The 21,147-nt window shown below is 44.8% G+C and overlaps 1 protein-coding gene across 1 annotated transcript in view; it reads right to left on the bottom strand.

The window, feature by feature from the left end:
• The window catches only part of CRYBG2 (crystallin beta-gamma domain containing 2), a 317,276-nt gene that overhangs the window by 100,044 nt on the left and 196,085 nt on the right, over positions 1-21,147 (bottom strand). The window contains exon 3 of the mRNA XM_063954727.1: positions 14,527-16,004. Within this exon, the coding sequence (XP_063810797.1) occupies positions 14,527-16,004 (1,478 nt within the window). The remainder of the gene's footprint in view (positions 1-14,526; positions 16,005-21,147) is intronic.

The raw sequence follows: 21,147 nt of genomic DNA, 5'->3' as shown, positions 1-21,147 counted from the left end.
GGTGACCTTTTCGGGGGGTCGTCTCATTTTCTCAGGAATTCTAAGCCTGGGCTGAGCAGTTTGGGGCTGGTTTTACAATATGGCAGAGGGGCCCATGCTGTGAGTCTCCCTGCTATAGCATAAGCCACCCGACTGTTTCAACCCGGTGCTCTTTGTTAGAAAATTGGATGGAGGGGTGGGGAGAAGAATCCCACATCATTTTCCCCCCATTATTTTTTAGCACCAGACCAGACAGAGAGGTCTAAAGGGGCCTACTCACTTAAAGATTTCACTGAAAGATATGAATAATCTCGTTCATTAATGAACGATATATCGTTCATATCTTCCAGTGTGTAGGCACCAACGATGAACGATGCGCGGCCCCGCGCTCGTTCATCATTGGTGCCGGCTCGTTCATAACTGCAGGCCAATACGGACAATCTCGTCCATATTAGCATGCAGGGCTACGAAGCCATGTGACGGGGGGAGTGAAGGAGCGAAGAAACTTCACTCCCCCCCTTCACCCCCACCTTGCCCCCGCGTCGCCGGTTCGTCCGATGACCGTCGGGCAGCTCGGCGGCCAGTCGCCGAGTGTGTAGGGTCCTTAAGGCTGGTTAGAGTTTCTGGGGGAAACCCCATGCATTATTATTTTTACACTGAACATTAACCATTTATTTACTCTTACGCAACAAAGCCTGCACAAATTGACCATGGAATTATACTTCTATTGGACAGCGGAGTCTATCATAAACGGGGCTATTTAACAAGTTTAAAAAAAAAACAACACAGGTAACTCCATCGGAAGACTATAGACATTCAAAAATACTCAAAAACAATGCTCAGTGTATTCTGCATTGTCCAAACCGCCGGCAATATCCAGCGATATGGTTTAGAAGTCAAACACGTGTGAGTTAGGACTTCTTAGTTTCGGTGATACCATCAGCATTGCATGTGACCATAAAGATGCAATTGATTTGTCTTTCAGTGCCAAACATCATGTGCACTCTAAGCACATTGCTATAATACACCATTTTATAAGTTTAGTCAGAGTGAATTATGTGACTCATGAGAAAAACCTTGCTGACACGTTAAACAAAATCACAAAATGTGGACTGGAATGCATTTCAACTGCTGATGTGTTTTGCTAGTTTAGTTTAAGCCATCCCATGTTTTTGGTTACAGGTGAAACCTCCAAAATGTGGAATGTCTTGTCAATGTAACCAGAGACAGCCTTATTCAAGGATGGATGTCACCATTGCCATAGGTGTGCGCAGGGGGGATGCCTGTGCGCACAGGCACCCCCTAATGTCTGGCACCCTGATCTCAAATGCCTGATGCAGCGATAGCCGAGCAGGTTGATTATTGTCCCCTCTACGCTGCATCCTGTCAGGACTGCATCACTGACCGGACACCTGGAGTAATCAATGGTGCCACTGCCACCGGCTTTCAAATTCCCGGCTCCACCTCAATGTATAAAAACAGCGTGATGTGACGTGATTACGTCATGCTGCTCACACGCCCACCCGTCACACGCCCACCTCTCTCCTTCTATGCTATGCCAACGCCAGCCACTGATGAGGAGCAGCATGCAGCCAGCATTCCCCTTAGGAAGACAAATTCAATACTGGCAGACGGCCGCAGCAGCATTAACACGTCACTCGTTTTTCCAGCAGCAGCAGTAACTAGTCTGCGACTGTCAGTGTCCGTGAGTGACTGACTTGTAAATAAGCTGCTGCAGCTTGCAGGGGAAAGAGTGGAGGAGCCAGACCAGGCTGAGGAGGAGCAGTGTAATTGCAGTGAGTGCCATCAGGGGTGTTTGTATGATGCACACCACAACATCTGACAATGTATCTGCATTATTAGGATTGGTACAAAGGTGGATATTTTATATGCGTTGACCATCAATAGATGGTGCTAGACACGCCCAAAGGGCGGTGCTAGACACTCCCCTCCGATGGTGCACCCCCTAATAAAATGTGCTGCGCACGCCAGTGACCATTGCTATACATACAAGTGGTGCTTATTCCACTGACACGAGTCTATGTACATTTGTGTGCTCCCATTGGTCCACTCACCACATGAGTTACCCCATAAGATCCTGGCTGAATTTGTTACATGCTTACAGTGTACTTGTTTTATATATCAGCACAAACTCTGTGCCCTCCTGCAACCTGTACTGCCTGGTTAATAAACCTAAAATTAAGCTATCAATCTTGTGAATTGTGCTCCATCACACATCGCTTGTGCCCATTTCAACACCTATAGGGTCTGTCAGTAGGATCCCCATGGCCCATGGTGGCCCAGGGGTGTGTGGGGGGGGGGGTCCCCAATAGTTATGTTGTGTGGTTGGAGCCAGATTGTTGCAGTGTTCTTTACCTCTAACCATGACCTCTTTTTTTTTTACACATTTGCCACCATTCCACCATGGAATTAAGGTCATGATCTGGTGTAAATTCTGGCTGGCTGGTGAGAGAGGAGTGGACTTCAACTATTACGGCTTACGAAAACAGAGAGAAATCTAAGACTAAGGGGAGATAAGTGCCATCTTCGCCTTAAGGGGTATATTTGCTAAAAAGCAGGGCTTTAGAAGTGTAGATGTTGCCCATAACAACCAATCAGATTCTACCTATTATCTTCTAGAAGGTGCTAAATAAATATACTCTGAGTGGTTGCTATAGGCAACATCTACACTTCTAAAAACCTGCATTTAAGTAAATGTATCCCTAACACTCAGGGATATTGGCTAATGTAACTGTGGTAAGAGCAGAGTGCCAGGCATACAGAAAATAAGGGTCAACCTGACTGGTATCTTGGGGCCCAGTACACTGATATCTATGCGGGGGGCCCCCCAGCCCAACCCCCACTTGCCCCCTGACCCACACATCCGACGCACACTCCAGCCAGCACCCCCCATTACATATATTTTCATGTCACACATAAACAGAAAATGAGTTTCAAACACAGCACTACAACTAAATGAAAAATGGGGGCCATAGCTACTCACTGTGCAAGTAAAAAACATGGCACTGACAGTGACTCACCACCAAAACACAATCCTGTCCCCCAGCAGCGCAAGCGGTTCCTGTCCTGTCTTTCAAGCAGCTGCCGCGCTGCTCCCTTACTCCTGGACTGGTCTGCCCACAGCCTGCCTGTACCTCAAAGGAGGACGCGACACCACAGCACGCAGGGACAAACAGGGAAGGGTGGGTGAGTGGGCAGTGCCAAGCGTAGCGTCGTATGTCACATGACACGTGACATCACAGGTCAGACAGAGGGACTGCTGGGACCCAGGGTTACGGTTACCGTCGCCGCTGACACGCCGCTGGACTATTAAACATATTTAACATGCATCCATGTGCGGGCCGAGACGGTGCGGCGGCAGCCTCGTAGTATGATTTTAGTGTAAATGTAAGAGGATTATGCTACTAGTGCCCCCTACACTTTGGGGCCCCTCAAAGCCTCGGGGCCCAGTGAGGGGGTACCCTTTGTACCCCCTGTTGCCGGGCCTGCTCATACAGTAATTAAATATTAGTGGTGCTTTAGGAATGCAATGGGAGGGGTGCTGGATTGGCCAATAGGGGGGCAACAGGGTAAGGGAAAATGCCCCTTTATTTAGGTGAAGAAAGTTTAAATATATTTCTAAAGAGGCTTGGGACGGTATGCTGTGAGCCTGCAAATTGGCTACCCAAGTAAACTACAGGGCTGTTTATGCCATTTGGCTAACATGATTGCAGACAGAACACCAAAGTCAAATGCAGAGTGGGTTACGATTTCAGGAAGGAAATCCAGTTGAAATTGCTATGGTTTATGCTAGCGTGCAAACATTTTTATTTTATTTTTTATGTCAAGTGGAACTTCTATGGTAAATGTAGAGTATTTCTGCACGTGTGGGGTTTCAGGTGTTTCTCAGGCAGAATTGACCCCCTTACTGTTCCACTTTGAATTACATTATAATTTTTTTTAGAGATGAGCGGGTTCGGTTCGCTGAGAACCGAACCCCCCTGAACTCCACGTAGCAAACATGGGTTCGAGCCTGGCTCGGCAGGGCCGGCTCCAGGCCTACTAGCACCCTGAGCGAGAAAATTTAAAAGCCCCCCCCCCAACCCCTATGTGTGCGCCGAAGGCGCGCGTCCCAGTAAAAATGGGCGTGGCCTCGGGGAAAGTAGGCGTGGCCTCATAACTTCATATTATTAGACTATAAATAACTATATTTTCACACCCCCTCTGTGCACACAATTAGAAGCCTTACACATAACAGCCACAGTAGTGTTCCTTACACACAATGTCTCCAGTATAGTGTCAGCTACACATAATGTCTCCAGTATAGTGCCAGATACACATAATGTGCAGTGCCAGCTACACATGACATGCCCCCCAGCAGTGCCAGCTACACATGACATGCCCCGCAGCAGTGCCAGCTACACATGACATGCCCCGCAGCCGTGCCAGCTACACATGACATGCCCCCCAGCAGTACCAGCTACACACAATATGCCCCCCAGCAGTGCCAGCAACACATGATAGTGTTCACTTTTTAGGGCAGGGTGCTGATCACAGGGAGGGCACATTTTTAAGTTAGGAGGGCAAAATGATGTACATACTGTAATGCTTGGTGCTCATCTACCTACATGCTAAAGCATGGACAATGTGCGCCGAAGGCGCGCAGCAAAAATTTAGGGGCGTTGCTTCGTGGGGAAGGTGCATGGCCACATAATAGTGGCAATTCGCATTACACCACACAGTAGTGCAGCTAATACACATTGCACCAGGTAGAACCTCCTAGACACTTTGCGCCAGGCAGAGCACGTTAGTCAGTTTGCACCAGGCACAGCATGTTAGACACTTTGCGCCAGGTAGAGCACTGAGACATATTGCGCCAGGTAGAGCACTGAGACACATTGCGCCAGGTAGAGCACTGAGACACATTGCGCCAGGTAGAGCACTGAGACACACTGCGCCACACTGCAAGATACATAAATGCCCCCACAGTGCCAGATACATAAATGCCCCCACAGTGCCAGATACATAAATGCACCCAGTGACAGATATGCCCCCACAGTGCAGATATGCCCCCACAGTGTCAGATACATAAATGCCCCCACAGTGCCAGATACATAAATGCCCCCCAGTGCCAGATATGCCCCCACAGTGCCAGATACATAAATGCCCCCACAGTGCAGATATGCCCCCACAGTGCAAGATACATACATGCCCCCACAGTGCCAGATATGCCCCCACAGTGCCAGATACATAAATGCCCCCACAGTGCCAGATACATAAATGCCCCCACAGTGCCAGATAAATAAATGTCCCCAAAGTGCAGATATGCCCCCACAGTGCCAGATACAAAAATGCCCCCACAGTGCCAGATAAATAAATGCCCGCACAGTGCCAGATACATAAATGTCCCCACAGTGCAGATATGCCCCCACAGTGCCAGATACAAAAATGCCCCCACAGTGCAGCTATGACCCCACAGTGCAGATATGACACCACAGTGCAGATATGACCCACAGTGCAGATATGCCCCCAATACCTGCGGCGCTGGGAGGGGGAGGAGTGCTGCTGTCTGAGGGCGCGGGCGGACTCCAAAACCGTGGGTTGTGTGTGCTATGCGTGCTGCCAGCGTCTGACGTCAGACGCCGGCGCCGCACAGCGCGCACTGGCACACAACAGTTTAAGGGCGGGCAGCACAGCAGAGGGCCAGCTCCAGGAACGAATATGGCGGCGCCCATTAAGGGTGGCGCCCGCGCGGCCGCTCTATTCGAACATGCCTGGAGCCGGCCCTGCGGCTCGGTTATTCCCACCTGACTCGGAAAACCCGAACGAGGCAAAACGTCATCATCCCACTGTCGGATTCTAGCGAGATTCGGATTCCATATAAAGAGCCGCTCGTCGCCATTTTCACTCGTGCATTGTAGAGCGTACAGAGAGGACGTGGCTACGTTCTCTCAGCAGTTCTCAGTATCAGTGCTTATTGTCTTGTGCTGCTCAGTAATACTAGTACAGTGTCTCTCTTGTGCTGCATTTGCTGTAGGGTGCTGTGGCAGTAGTGTCCTGTGACTGTGCATCGGTCATCAACATTCCAGTCACAGTGGTATCTGGGGGAGTGACAATTCCAGAGTGCTTTTGTGCTGCTCACTGACGTCAGACGCCGGCGCCGTGCAGCGCGCATAGCGCACACAACCCACGGGTTTGAAGTCCGCCTGCGCCCTCAGACAGCAGCACTCCTCCCCCTCCCAGCGCCGCAGGTATTGGGGGCATATCTGCACTGTGGGTCATATCTGCACTGTGGGGTCATATCTGCACTGTGGGGTCATATCTGCACTGTGGGGGCATTTATGAACAGTGTCTTGTGCTGCTTCGTGCTGCTCAATGTCAGTTCTCAGTAGTATCATCAGTGCTCAGTATAACTGCTCATTGTCTTGTGCTGCATCGTGCTGCTCAGTAATACTACATTACTAATACTAGTACAGTGTCTTGTGCTGCATCGTGCTGCTCAGTGTCAGTTCTCAGTAGTATAATCAGTGCTCAGTATCACTGCTCATTGTCTTGTGCTACTCAGTAATACTACATTACTAATACTAGTACAGTGTCTTGTGCTAATCGTGCTGCTCAGTATCAGTGCTCAGTAGTATCATCAGTGCTCAGTATCACTGCTCATTGTCTTGTGCTACTCAGTAATACTACATTACTAATACTAGTACAGTGTCTTGTGCTGCATCGTGCTGCTCAGTGTCAGTTCTCAGTAGTATCCGTGCTCAGTATCACTGCTCAGTAGTATCATCAGTGCTCAGTATCACTCCTCAGTAGTATCATCAGTGCGCAGTATCACTGGTCAGTGCTCAGTGTCTTGTGCTGCATCGTGCTGCTCAGTGTCAGTTCTCAGTAGTATCATCAGTGCTCAGTATCACTGCTCAGTAGTATCATCAGTGCTCAGTATCACTGGTCAGTGCTCAGTGTCTTGTGCTGCATCGTGCTGCTCAGTGTCAGTTCTCAGTATCACTGCTCAGTAGTATCATCAGTGCTCAGTATCACTGCTCAGTAGTATCATCAGTGCTCAGAATCACTGGTCAGTGCTCAGTGTCAGTGCACCTCTTTTTCTCTTTTCTTTGCATCATGTGCTGTTTGGGGACTATTTTTTTTAAAGTGCCATCCTGTCTGACACTTCCGTATATGTCCAGTGGTACTGCCATTTGATATAATTCCCGACATTACTGCCATTTAATTCCAGTGATTTTGTCATTTTCTTCCAGTGATTTGGACCAATAATACCATTGATAAGAATGAATAATTCCTGTGATACTGGCTTTTAATTCTAGTGATTTTGTCATTTTCTTCCAGTGATTTGGACCAATAATTCCATTGATTATAACATATAATTCCAGTGATACTGGCTTTTAATTCTAGTGATTTTGTCATTTTCTTCCAGTGATTTGGACCAATAATTCCATTGATTATAACGAATAATTCCAGTGATATTGCCTTATAATTCACATGATACTGGAGTCTAATTCTAGATGGGCCAGGCGTTTGTGTCGCTTAGCTTAGCCATCCAGCGACCTTGGTGCACCTCTTTTTTTCTTTGCATCATGTGCTGTTTGGGGACTATTTTTTTAAGTGCCATCCTGTCTGACACTGCAGTGCCACTCCTAGATGGGCCAGGTGTTTGTGCCGGCCACTTGGGTCGCTTAGCTTAGTCATCCAGCGACCTTGGTGCAAATTTTAGGACTAAAAATAATATTGTGAGGTGTGAGGTGTTCAGAATAGACTGGAAATGAGTGGAAATTATTGTTATTGAGGTTAATAATACTATAGGATCAAAATTACTCCCAAATTCTATGATTTTAGCGTTTTTTGTGGTTTTTCAAAAATCACCCGAATCCAAAACACATCCGAATCCAAAACCCGAAAGGGTGGTTTTGCCAAAACGCGTCCGAATCCAAAACACGACCGCGGACCCAAATCCAAAACCAAAACACAAAACACGAAAAATGCCCGCTGCACATCTCTTTTCTACCCAGGCTTCTACTGTATTATACCTCAACATACTACAGAGAAAAATAAACAGTAATCGTTCCAACTCTAGTCACAGACTTCTGTGAAATACGGAATCTACATATTAGGGTTAATGTTGGAGTTTCACTTAAGGTTGGATGAGAGAATAGAGTACTTCTGCAAATGAAAACAACATTGTAAATGAGATAGCCCTGACCCTCTGCCCCCCACAGATATTAATAAAACTCCAAGGTGTGAAAAACAAACAAGCCTATGTTAGAGAGTGGAGCACTCTGCGTTCGGTCTCCGTTCCAGCGCTATAGGCAGCTTACCTGCTCTAGCGTTTACCCTCTAGTGTTAGGTCAATGCAGGAGGAGGTGCCTGATGTATGCTGTCCGGGCGGGACTGCGCGTTTTCTCCGCAGTTCTTCCTGGGAGAGACAAACTGCACGGACGTGCAGCTTCTGTTCTCCTGTGTAGTGCGACCTTGTCTGCCTGCAGCCGCACGCTGTGTATGTGTAACCTCTGTGAGACCGCTGTACAGCATTACCAGATTATTGTGAGTTCCTGCTGCTGCAGAACCTCTTCTGTATACAACGAACTGTTACCTCTGTTATCTAAATAAACCTCCATTCTGGTTAAGTGCCATTGTGTGGACTAACATCCATATCCAACACCGCAACACTCTGCCAACAGCCTAAACGTAACCCTAATCCCAAATCTTAAATGAAAATAAGCATCCACACGTCTAGGAATGCCCTTCAGATACGTGAAGAGCAAGGTCCAGGTAGGCAATATGGTATTGTTCTAACTTATGTCTTTAATATAATCTCCGGAAGACCATCACCAGTATCAGAAAGAATCCCTACTTATACTAACTGTATACTGTGGTATGGCAACAGGTATAGCAGCAGTAGCTACTGTAATCAGGTCTAACGTGTGCCCACTTATATTCCATATGGGCTTGGAGATGATTGTTTATTTCCTTCTCATGGAAGCCACATGATTAGCTGGTAACATCCCAGCATAATTATGAACTATAAATGCTCAAGATATCTATTAAAACAATCTTTCTGGGTTATTGGCAGTCATGGAAAAATTAAATAGAACAGAAAAAAAGAAGGGAACATGTGTATAGTAATGACATGAAAGGTAAAAGGGGTGACAGGCACCCAACGAATAACAGGAGCCGAAACAAGAGAGTCAGACAGGAGGGGGAGAGAGGAGAAAATGTGGTACCAAATATAATATGGACAGATCAGAAGGATGAGGGACACGTCAGAAGGATGAGAAAAGATGGACACGTCAGAAGGATGAGAAAAGATGGACAGATCAAAAGGATGAGATAAGAGAAACAAGTCAGAAAATATTAAAAAGATTCCACAGTCCAGAAATACAGACAGAGGAAGAAAACATCTCTGGACAAGGTAAATGTGACATTTGGGGGTTTGTGTGTTTGCTATGTGATACTAATGATAGGATGATGTTAGTGAGTCCCAGCGGGTTCTAAGCGGTTTAGCTAGGTTATTGACTTCATATTTTATAAGCATTCATTCAGGTGAGCCTTTTCAGAGCATGGTCTCATGGCACGTTTCTGAGATTAACATAATGAGAGGACACCATTTAAGGAGCACCTTAGATTAACAAATTAAGAAAAAAAAAACAAAAAAAACAATCAACGAGAAATTTACTTCAACCCATTTGGTCACAACAATTTACCAGCTGAATGTATTGCCTGATACTGTCCGTAATCTTTTCATATACTATAAATTCCTCAAAATGCTAAATGTATTGCAGAACTGCATTGTGTGGCATGTTAAATTGTATTGTACTGATGAACCTTTGTACTTCTGCAAAAGATCCTGTTCCACCATGATACCTCAACCTCACTAGTCTCTAGAGGAAGGGGAAAGCAACTATTTTTTTACATTTTGAAAAATAAAAATACAAAACTATAAATGGAAATGACCTCATAACACAGGTAGGGGGAATGAGGATGAATTTTATTTCTTTATATTTTACAAGGTTTGGTGGTAATTATGTAGTCAGCAAAGTCTGTAATATTACATTTGTCATCATTTCCATTTACAGTTTGTGGGGCATATATACTGATTATCGCGTTTTAGACCCAAAAATTATGTCTATTGTTTGCAGTAAGAAGTTATAGATTGAGCAAATGGGGATGGTACTGATATCCTGGCAGTCACCATCCCAATGGTCAGAATGTTGACAGCGGCATCCCGACAATCAAAATCTTGATGGATCCCAGAAAATATTTTAAACCTTACCCTAATCCTAACCCTAACTCAGATGGCGTCAGGGGCCAAAGCTTGGTAAGGCTGATACTTTCACAGCCCCTGCAGGAGTTGCTGCTACTGGGCCTGAGTCAGAGGTGAACGCAGTAGTGATCGGTTATGCGCCTTCGGTAGCAACTGGTCTGAGAAGGTATGAAAAAGGATGCAGGTGTCACCTTTTGAAATTAGATGCCCTCCTGTGGCTTCTGAGATCCACTGCATCTGTCCAAATACACTGCATCAGATCCCCGTTGGCAACATCAAACAGACCAATGGACATCTGAGTAACCCTAAGGTTACGTATAATGTCCACCACAAGAAAGGTGCACATGCAGGAGACTCTGCATCAAAAGACGCAATCTCTGGCTTCAGGAATGTTCCCTTTCTCCTCTCCGAAACAGCTACTGCTTGCCAATCAAACTGTGGCGTACAGCGCACTGCATTGCAGCCCGGCATATGTGAAATCCAGAAACCATCTGACAAATGCAACCGAATCGGGACTGCGTCCAGCCCTGGCTCAGCCCCTCTGTTGGAAATGGAGGGCCCATGGCAGATATGGAACTGTGCTTTTTGTTTTTCTTACAGTGAGATTGTGTGATAATATTGTTATGTTCTATTATGGTCATCATATCTGCTAGTGATATTTGATGTAGACTTTTTACAATGTATGCTCATTCTATGATTATTTGATTTATCAATCTAATTCTGAAAGACAGACAGCCTACTGCATATTTATCAAATCTTCACTGCCGGTACCAACAGCTATCGAAGGAGGCTTCAACGGGGGACTTCCATGATGCTTTGCATAGGAAAGCTTATTTACTATGGACATCAGTGGTATATGTTCTGCTGCTATACTCTGATAGTTTACACCATCTCAGGATGACGTAATCCAAAATTTTCCAAAAGAAAAATATTATACAAATATATTTATTTATTTATTTTTTAATTTTTTTTTTCAGTGTATTGTTTTTGTTACACTTTTTCTTCTTCAAAAGAAAAAACACTTAATTTTTTTCCTTTTTGTCTTGAATCTGGAACTGGAAGCTGGTAATCCATCCCCCATATACATTTAAGGCAGACTTACGTAGGCAATAAGAACAACCAACGATAGGTATTAGTCGGTGTCCAGGGTGCTAAGAATCAAAAAGACACAATATGTAATTTAATGTAAATGAATACGAAAATACATCCCTCAAATGTGAAATCGGATAGTGGATTCCCCTTAATGGTCAGTTGAATGAATGGTTAGACGGATAATCCAATCGTCTCGAAATTTCTTTATATGCAGATTCACTGAAGCTCATGCAAGAAAAGGAGAAAAACAACATATGTGTAGTCAAGTTTCACTTTGCATAAAATATTCACGTCTTCTAATGATAATCTAGAAGAGGGAGCGTATCCCACTCACATTAAGTCAGGCAGATTCAATCACATCAAGGTATCTTTACTAGGTATGATGAATTCTCATATTAATATAAATCTCCACTCATACAGAAGTATAGCAACCGGTACAGGTCGAATTTGCGTACCAAAACTCACACAAAAATGAAGCAAGATACTCCTATCAAGGTATCTTTAGCAATGAACAAAAATCCAAATGCCGACAACTGTATCGTGAGTAGCCTAGAGGATATCCGAATGATTTATATGGACTTTTGCACCTTTTAAAGTTTTTATCTTTTTTTGTTTTTATGTATTTTGATGTGACTTTTTCCACGTGGTGGACACTTTTGTATCTTATTAAAAAAGACCACTTTTTAATATGGAAAAATGGTTCCTCCTTAATTGGATAACATTACCCCCATTGGATATTTCATACACAGTGGGGTTGAATTCCGGTGAATATATAAAGATACCGAGATAGGAGTCAATGTAATTCATTTCGTGTGAGTTGGGGTACGCATTTGGATTGTTGTTCATTGCTAAAGATACCTTGATAGGAGTATCTTGCTTCACTTTTGTGTGAGTTTTGGTACGCAAATTCTTCTGTATGATTGGAGATTTATATTATTGGAGATTTATATTCTTCTGTATGATTGGAGATTTATATTAATATGAGAATTCATCATACCTAGTAAAGATACCTTGATGTGATTGAATCTGCCTGACTTAGTGTGAGTGGGGTACACTCCCTCTTTAGGATTATTAGAAGACGTGAATATTTTATGCAAAGTGAAACTGGACTACACATATGTTGTTTTTCTCCTTTCTTGCATGAGCTTCAGTGAATCTGCATTTAAAGAAACTTCGAGACGATTGGATTATCCGTCTAACCATTCATTCAATTGACCACTAAGGGGAACCCACTATCCGATTTCACATTTGAGAGATGTATTTTCGTATTCATTTACATTGAATTACATATTGTGTCTTTTTGATTCTTAGCACCCTGGACACTGACTAGTACCTATCTTTGGTTGTTCTGTTTCTGTAAATAAATGTAGTGACATTTATTCTGTAGTGGACGGGCAGCTTTGCGCCAAGTAGATTAGACCAGTAAGTGATGCCAGTAAGTGGGCTTGAGTCAGAGTTGTACACACACCTGATAGTTTAGTACAACTGTGATGGCAGAGGGACTGTACATGCATCGCCACATGAGCGTTTGGGGGTAGGGGAGGGGTGATGCATGGCAGTGCTCATGAAAACGAGGGCATATCACCCCATTTTTGGGGAATGCCATGGTTAGTGTCTGTGTCTTCCAACGCAGATTTACTGGCCTTGACTACTGATGTGAGATAGGTCCAATGTTCTTGCAAGTGAACCAATGCAGCGGATCACACAAGCATGCATTAGGTGACTATTAAAACAAGAAAACTCTTGCATCATTAACATATTTGCACACAGCAGCTGCATCCAAAGACACAGCACCTGTGTTCACTGGGCCCACCTCTGATCAGCCCCAGCATCGCCAAAGTGCTGACCCGCTCTGGTGACCTTTTTTCCATAAAAAGATCATTGCAGGAATAGACACTTTTTGGGTAGTGTGCTCATGAAAGTTAATAATTAGACCACACACACACACACACACACACACACACACACACACACACACACACACACACACACACACCTCTCCCTGGTTTAAAGGTTATATATATCATGGATTGTAAAGGTAAATGTATTTCTAGTAATGAGACCTAAGTGAATAGATCCCCGAGCCATAACAAATAGCCTGGCCTTGCTAGATGTTTCCAAGCCTAAGGCTCTCAGAGGGTTGAATGGTTAATGACAGATGACAGCTATAATAATGTACATATTCTATACTAGAATTTGGAGAGTATATAAATTGCAGAGTACATAACCTCCACAGAATGCTCTTTGCTCTATGCTTTCCAGCTGTGTACAAAGAACACCTTCTTGCAAATCCAGACATGTATATTTTATAGTATGACAGTCGCTGTCAGATTAACCCAGTGTCAGGCAGCATATTCCCCACACAATGCCTTCTCTGTCAACATGTGACACAGCGCTATGACACAGTATTTTCTGGGCACATTTTTGGAGTATGTAGTCATGACCCTCATCTTTTACTGAATAACAACCTGCCACCCGATACCATTTCTAATAGTATTCATACAGAAAATAGTGCAACAAATAAACACGGCTTCGTACTGCTCTCTCACTTACCCAAGTCTCTGATTTTGTAGAATAAAGTACAAATGACTGAAACATTGATGCCATTAAAGGGAAACACGGAGCCACTCCTGTGATACAACGCATCTTCAGCACTTTCCTCTACCCCTCCCCATTCTGAACTTTGTATTTCTGGTATATGAGAGACAGAATACAGAGTCCAGTCACAGCAGCCAAGCCCTGCATGTGTAGGAAGGAGGAAAATCACAGGATATCACACTAATACCTTATGCACCTATGTGGACACACCATTGTGTGGACACACTAATCTTTAAAAACACATATGTACCAGATATCACTATCATATATACAGATGGCTCACTCCTATTTAATGCTTTCATGCTATTTTTTTTCTTTTTTACATATACAAGTCTGTTCACAAAAATATTGCAGAGTTATTTACCTCTCACCTGTTAAATGAACTTTTGAGCAACAGGTGTTTGCTCTTTCTATAATTTTACCTGTTTGTCAAATAATTGTTTCCATTATGAGGTCATTCTCATAATCTGCCCTTCATATTCCACACTTTCCCAGTTAATAACATATCCCTCCTATGCTAGGATCTTGTGCTTTTCTTCCCTCTTTGTTTTTCCAGCTTTGTGCCCCCACCTTCTCCTCACCTGTTCACTGGTTTCCCCTCACAGGTCTGGCCTCCCCTCCTCTTCGTTAAGATCTCCTCCTCTTGTGCTGCAGTCTGTGCAATATGCTCCACTGTTTCTGTGAGTGCCTGAGCTGTCACCTCTGTAGGACCCGCCCCATGGTAGCCACATGCCTGAGATTCCACTGAAGGTGACAGCGTCAGATCTAGTCCTACCAGTTCCTCCCCTTTCACCATCTCCTGTACCAGCCCTGGCATCTGCTCTTTTTCCTCTTTAGTCATGGTAATGATAACTTGGTATTTGATTTTGGTTGCGCTTGGAGATGGCTGTGGGTTATTGTGCTCTTTGAATGCGTGGTTCTCAGGAACAATCTGTGCTGCTTCCTGCCCAAGAATGCTGGAGTAAATGTGCACATTTTGTGTCTCATCTTGAAACAGGTCCTGGAGGGGCAGTTGTGTGGCCTCCTTTTGAACCCCATCTTGTGGAGAGTCTCCATAGTTTAGGGAGGATTCATATTTCAAATTCTCCTTCTCTGTAGAAGGACATAATATATTTGGACTTTTACATTTATATGCATTATTTTGTTCTCCTTCCTGAGGTAGTGTGTGAAAAAGGATAGGAACAATGTTTTTGGTGGGGGGGTTTTGTACCACATCTTGTGGAATGTTGCTGGTACAGAGAGGTATGTGGTATCTAGCTTCTTCTGTGTCTGAGCCTATGTGGCACATGTTCTTGTGAACTTCATTCTGATTGCTTTGTCTTTGTATTTCAGTGCTGGAGCTGGCAATAAGGAGATTTTTGAAGTGGGAAACATCTTCACTAGAAAATGCACTGTTGTTTACTTGGGACTTCTTTTCAAATGTCTCCTCTTGTATTATATCTTTTGCTAATGTGCTTTGATAAAGTGGGCTTCGATACTGATGTGGTTCTTTGCCCTTTTCCAAAATGTATGTACTGTGTGAGTGTCCAGATGAAAGATGATGCGCTGAACCAGGTATAAAATGGTCCGTTGACAGATAATCCTTTAGTATACTCTCTGCCCAGCATGGGAGCGACTCCTCCTCTTCTCCTTCCAGGTTGTCTGGAAAAGCAAATGGTAACTGTTGCTGGGCAGTTTTGCCTATAAAGACTTCATGACTGGAATTGTGATCCTCATCTCCATCTGTCAAACAATCAAAAGATGTTGATATCTCTAATGTCCTTTGAACTTTCTGCTCTGTAATGGAACAATGATCAGAGTTTTTAGGGGTGAACTGTGGGCAAGGAGATTCAACAATGCTAGATTTGGGACTTCTGTTATCTAAATCCAGGTCACTCCCTACAGCAGGTCTGTCTAGCCTTCCCATGGACCACCGAGATTCTGTTGGAGATGACACGTTAGGGAGTGTCTCACTAGATTCCAGTGCACTGAACCTTTTCTTGCGCCAGGTAAGACTCCCAAACCGCTGGAGAAGACTAGTAGACGGTAACTCCAACTCAGAGTAACTAAGGGATCGAGTCTGAAGGCAGAACATAGAAAAAGAAATATGAGAATTTGGGAGAAAAATGCAATTCAATTAATACTGTACTTCAGTAAAATAACAAATATTCATTACAACAACCATACAAAAAATAATCTAAGGCGTTTTGCATATAACCACAGAGCCTTGGAGTGCACACATGTTCCCATCCCTGGACTAGCGTGTATTATTCAATGATGTTGGATGTTGGATATCAGTATACCTAAGATTTTCTTTATTGGGTATATAAAATAGGTCTCTGTGATTACCAAAGATAAAATAAAATATCCATGCAATCAGTTACTTAGCATATGAGCTTGATTTTTTTTATATTACAAATTCATTCCTATATAGGTATAATTTTGATGTTTACTATAGCTCATGATTTAATACACTTAGGGGTACATTTACTAAGCAGTGATAAGAGTGGAGAAGTGAGCCAGTGGAGAAGTTGCCCATGGCAACCAATCAGCACTGAAGTAACATCTCTAATTTGCATACTATAAAATGATACAGAGCTGCTGATTGGTTGATGGGGAAATTTCTCCACTGGCTTACTTCTCCGCTCTTATCACTGCTTAGTAAATGTACCCCTTACTCCTCTGCTTGTTCATGTGCTTTTATTTTCTTTTAATATTAACAGTTACAGATTTTCATATTACTGTTAATTTTCTCCAATGCTTACGGAGTGTCAAATTCAATTAGTGGAGCTCTCTAGCAGCCAAAGCACTGGATACAACATGACACTTCCTTACCCTGGTTAAACCTATCACATTTCCTATTCTGAGTTTATCAGCAACAGCAAACCAATTAGCAGTAAGCTTTTGTTCAGATAAATGCAGATTATACCATGAAAGGGAATATACAGTCAAGGACTATAATTTCAGCACAGATTTACACCTTTGACAATGTGAAAAGTATAGATATATAAAAGAAACATAATCTAAATTATTGGTACTATACAATACAGAAGGCATTCTAGTAACTAGTATACAATACATTGAGTATCTCAGTGACCAACACATATTATAGAGATTCATGATTGGTACTTATCAATTCAGAAAGCATTCTAGTGACTGATACAGGGCCATAACTACGTGTGTGCCAGGTGTGCCTGGCACACAGCGCAGTCGCCCTTAAGGCGCAACTGCCCGCATTTCCTAAAGTCAGCGGCATTGTAATGAGTCAAATTTACTCATTACAAGCCGCCTGTGTGTGCTGGATTGAGGAGAGGAGCAGCCCTGGGGGCGCTTCCCTCATCCCAGCATTCACAGCGGCGGCGGCCAGCCTATGTGGATGGAGAGGGACAGCTGCAGCGGCGCAGCTACCAATTACAGTGCGCTGCTTCGGCTCCCTTCTCCTCCTCCTTCCCTGCCTGCCCCATATCTGCCAGCAGCTGCACTGAGGAGCCTAACTACGTGAGCCAGCGGAAACAGAAAGTATAATCTATTCTAACTGTCTGTCTGTCTATCTATCTATCTATCTATCTATCTATCTATCTATCTATCTATCTATTCTGTCTGCCGTAATGTGTAATAAGGGGACACTGTCTGCCGTAATGTGCAAAAAGGGGACGCTGTCTGCCGTAATGTGTAAAAAGGGGGACTGTTTTCCATAATGTGTAAAAAGGGGGACTGTCTGCCGTAATGTGTAATAAGGGGAAGCTGTCTGCCGTAATGTGTAAAAAGGGGACGCTGTCTGCTGTAATGTGTAAAAAGGGGGACTGTTTTCCGTAATGTGTAAAAAGGGGGACTGTCTTCCGTAATGTGCAAAAAGGGGACGCTGTCTGCCGAAACGTGTAAAAAGGGGACTTTGTCTGCTATAACGTGGAAAAAGGGGACGCTGTCTGCCATAATGTGGAAAAAGGCGACGCTATCTGCCGTAATGTGTAAAAAGGGTACGCTGTCTGCCATAATGTGGAAAAAGGGGGACTCTGCCATAATGTGTAAGAGGTGCACGCACCTACGCCGCGCACTGCCCCTATTTTACATAAAGGGGGGGGGGGGGGCGAGACGATGCCGTTTCTTGCATACATCGCTAAAATGTCTAGTTACGGCACTGGACTGATATACAATACAGAGTGCACACAATAGTATATACCACTGTAAAACACATAGGCCCTCATTCCGAGTTGTTCGCTCGTTCTTTTTCATCGCATTGCAGCGATTTTCCGCAAACTGCGCATGAGCAATTTTCACACTGCGGCTGCGCCTGTTAGGCGCCGGGGTCCGCTCGTCGGTGCGGCCCGGCGCCTAGCAACCAGGGACGCCGTGCGCGTACAGCCGCCGGCTCCCTGGCAACGCTAGACGCCGGGCGCACGGAGCCGCTCTGACCCTAGCAACGGGGACGCCACGTTCGGGCCGCGTTCCCCGTTGCTGGGTCTGTTCTAATTGTATCATGATGTGCTGATTGTATCATGGTGTGCTGGCCGTGCAGCATGCAAGCTGCACGGCATTAATTGTGATGACCCAGTTTGGCTCCTGATTGGGGAGCTCACACTTATAAGCACCCTTTGGACTTCTCACAGACGCCGGTGATAGCTTCCTGTTTGCCTTTGTCAGTTGCAGAGAGTTTCCAGTCCTGCTCAATCCGGTTGTTCCTGTCCTCAGTGGTCCTGTACTCGGATATTTGTCATCTATTCCTGGAGTCTGACCGAGCACCTTTAACATCCTGTGGTGTTCGTGAGTCGCGGCGCAGCCGTGTGTTGCGGCTTGTCCGCTTACTGTTTATTATTTAGTTTATTTGTGTTCTGGAGCTTTTGCGGAGGATTCCGCTCCCACAGATCCACTCTGGTATCCAGCGGTGCTGGATAGGAGTAACGGATCAGTGGATCTTTGGTTGTCCTTTTCCCTGGCGGCTAGTCCGCACATACCTTGGTTTAAGTTAGTTAGCTTGTAACCCCTGGCCTGGTTGCTTAGTCAGAGGGCCCCTTGTTATCACCCTGTCTCGGATTTCCCTTTGTCTCCCATTAAGACCTGAGGGGGCATCGGGGTTGGGCAGACATAATCCGCCCTTCGAACGCGGCTGCCATGGGCTCAAGCAACCATAGTCTCGCAGGGGATTTCTGATAACACGGGCGAGACAACGGAGTTAGGGCGCCAGGGGTTACTAGGCTCTCCTGCTCCCACAACCAGCAAATCTTCCCAGTACTCAGACCTCTGCCATTAGATCTCCTCTGGTCTGGAGTACGGGAATCATAACATTATCACCGGTCAGACAAAAAAGAAAATTAAAATTAACAGGAGTTGATTTTTTTTTACTTATTCAGTTGGGAGATTTTTGTCGGCCTCATGAATCCCACCGGTGTTGGGCCAAATCCTGGCCAGCTTCTAGTTAGTCAGATTCAAGAACTTACTCAGATGGTTCAGGATCTGTCCCTCCGGGTGAGGTCACAGGAAGATCTGTTACGGACTTCCCCGAGGGTCATTCCTGAACCAAAGATGCATCTGCCTGACCGTTTTTCTGGGGATAGAAAACAGTTTTTTAATTTTAAAGAGTCTTGTAAACTTTATTTTCGTTTAAGACCAGTCTCCTCAGGTACGGAGGCTCAGCGGGTTGGAATTATTATTTCTCTGCTTCAGGGGGATCCTCAGACCTGGGCTTTTGGTTTAAAGACAGACGATCCAGCCTTATTGTCTGTAGACGCCTTTTTAAAATCGTTAGGGCTACTGTATGACGACCCTGATAGAGAGGCGTCCGCTGAGAGTCAGTTGCGTGCTCTCAGACAGGGTAGGAATCCCGCAGAGATTTATTGTATGGAGTTTCGCCGTTGGTCGAACGACTGTGGATGGAATGACCCAGCCCTGCGCAGTCAGTTTCGCCTCGGCTTATCTGAATCTATTAAAGACAGTCTCCTTCAGTATCCCGCTCCTGAGACTCTCGATAAACTCATGGAGCTCTCTATTAAGATAGATCGTCGGCTCAGAGAGCGGAGGGCTGAAAAAGGAGCGTCTGTCGGGTCTACTCCTTGTGTTTTTTCCATCCCTGTGGACATGGAGGAGCCTATGCAGATAGGTCTCTCCAAATTGTCTCCTGAAGAAAGAACCAGGAGGCAAAATTCTGGTCTTTGTTTATACTGTGGAGGTAAGGGACATTTTGCCCGTAGTTGTCCGAACAAGTCGGGAAACTTCCTGACCAAGTGAGTTGTGAGGGGGTTCACTTTGGTCTGCAGCTTATCTCCTCAAATAATTCACTGTTAGTTCCTGCTAAAGTTTCCTTTGGCAGCCTCTGTTCCTCGGTCTCTGCTTTTGTGGACAGTGGAGCTGCAGGGAACTTTATGGATTTAACATGGGCCAAGGCCTTAGGTATTCCTCAGTTAACCTTGGGTAGGTGTGTCACCATGCATGGTTTAGATGGGAGTCCCTTGTCCAATGGGGTTATTTCTCTCTGTACACCTCCTGTTTTACTTTCGGTAGGAGCTCTACATTCTGAAAAGATTGAGTTTTTCCTTACCCATTGTCCAGCAGTTCCTGTGGTTCTGGGTCACCCTTGGCTGGCCTTTCATAATCCCATCATTGATTGGCAGTTGGGGGAGATCTTACAATGGGGTACCATCTGTAATAAAGAATGTATTACGCTTCCTATCCGAGTAGCTGCCGCCGTTCCCGCACCCATTCCTGTGGAATACCAGGATTTTGTTGATGTATTTTCCAAGGGCAATGCGGATATTCTGCCTCCCCATAGGCCTAATGATTGTGCCATTGAGCTAATTCCTGGTGCCACGTTGCCTAAAGGAAGGTTATATGCATTGTCTAGTCCTGAAACTGTGGCCATGAATGAGTATGTGAAAGAAAGCCTTGGGAAAGGATTTATCAGGCCATCCAAATCCCCTTTAAGTGCAGGTTTCTTCTTCGTAGAGAAGAAGGATGGTTCTCTCAGACCCTGCATTGATTTTAGAGCTTTGAATAAAATCTCAGTAAAGAATACTTACCCTCTGCCGCTGATCTCTGTCCTCTTTGATCAGCTACGTTCGGCTGTGATTTTTTCTAAGATTGACCTGAGAGGAGCATATAACCTCATCAGAATCAAGTCAGGGGATGAGTGGAAAACGGCATTCAGTACTCAGTCAGGCCACTATGAGTATCTGGTCATGCCATTTGGCCTGTCTAACGCTCCGGCAGTCTTCCAGGATCTCATTAACGAT

The sequence above is a fragment of the Pseudophryne corroboree genome, chromosome 2, assembly GCF_028390025.1.
Source record: "Pseudophryne corroboree isolate aPseCor3 chromosome 2, aPseCor3.hap2, whole genome shotgun sequence".
Lineage (NCBI taxonomy): Eukaryota > Metazoa > Chordata > Amphibia > Anura > Myobatrachidae > Pseudophryne > Pseudophryne corroboree.
This window is presented reverse-complemented; position numbering and strand designations above follow the sequence as displayed.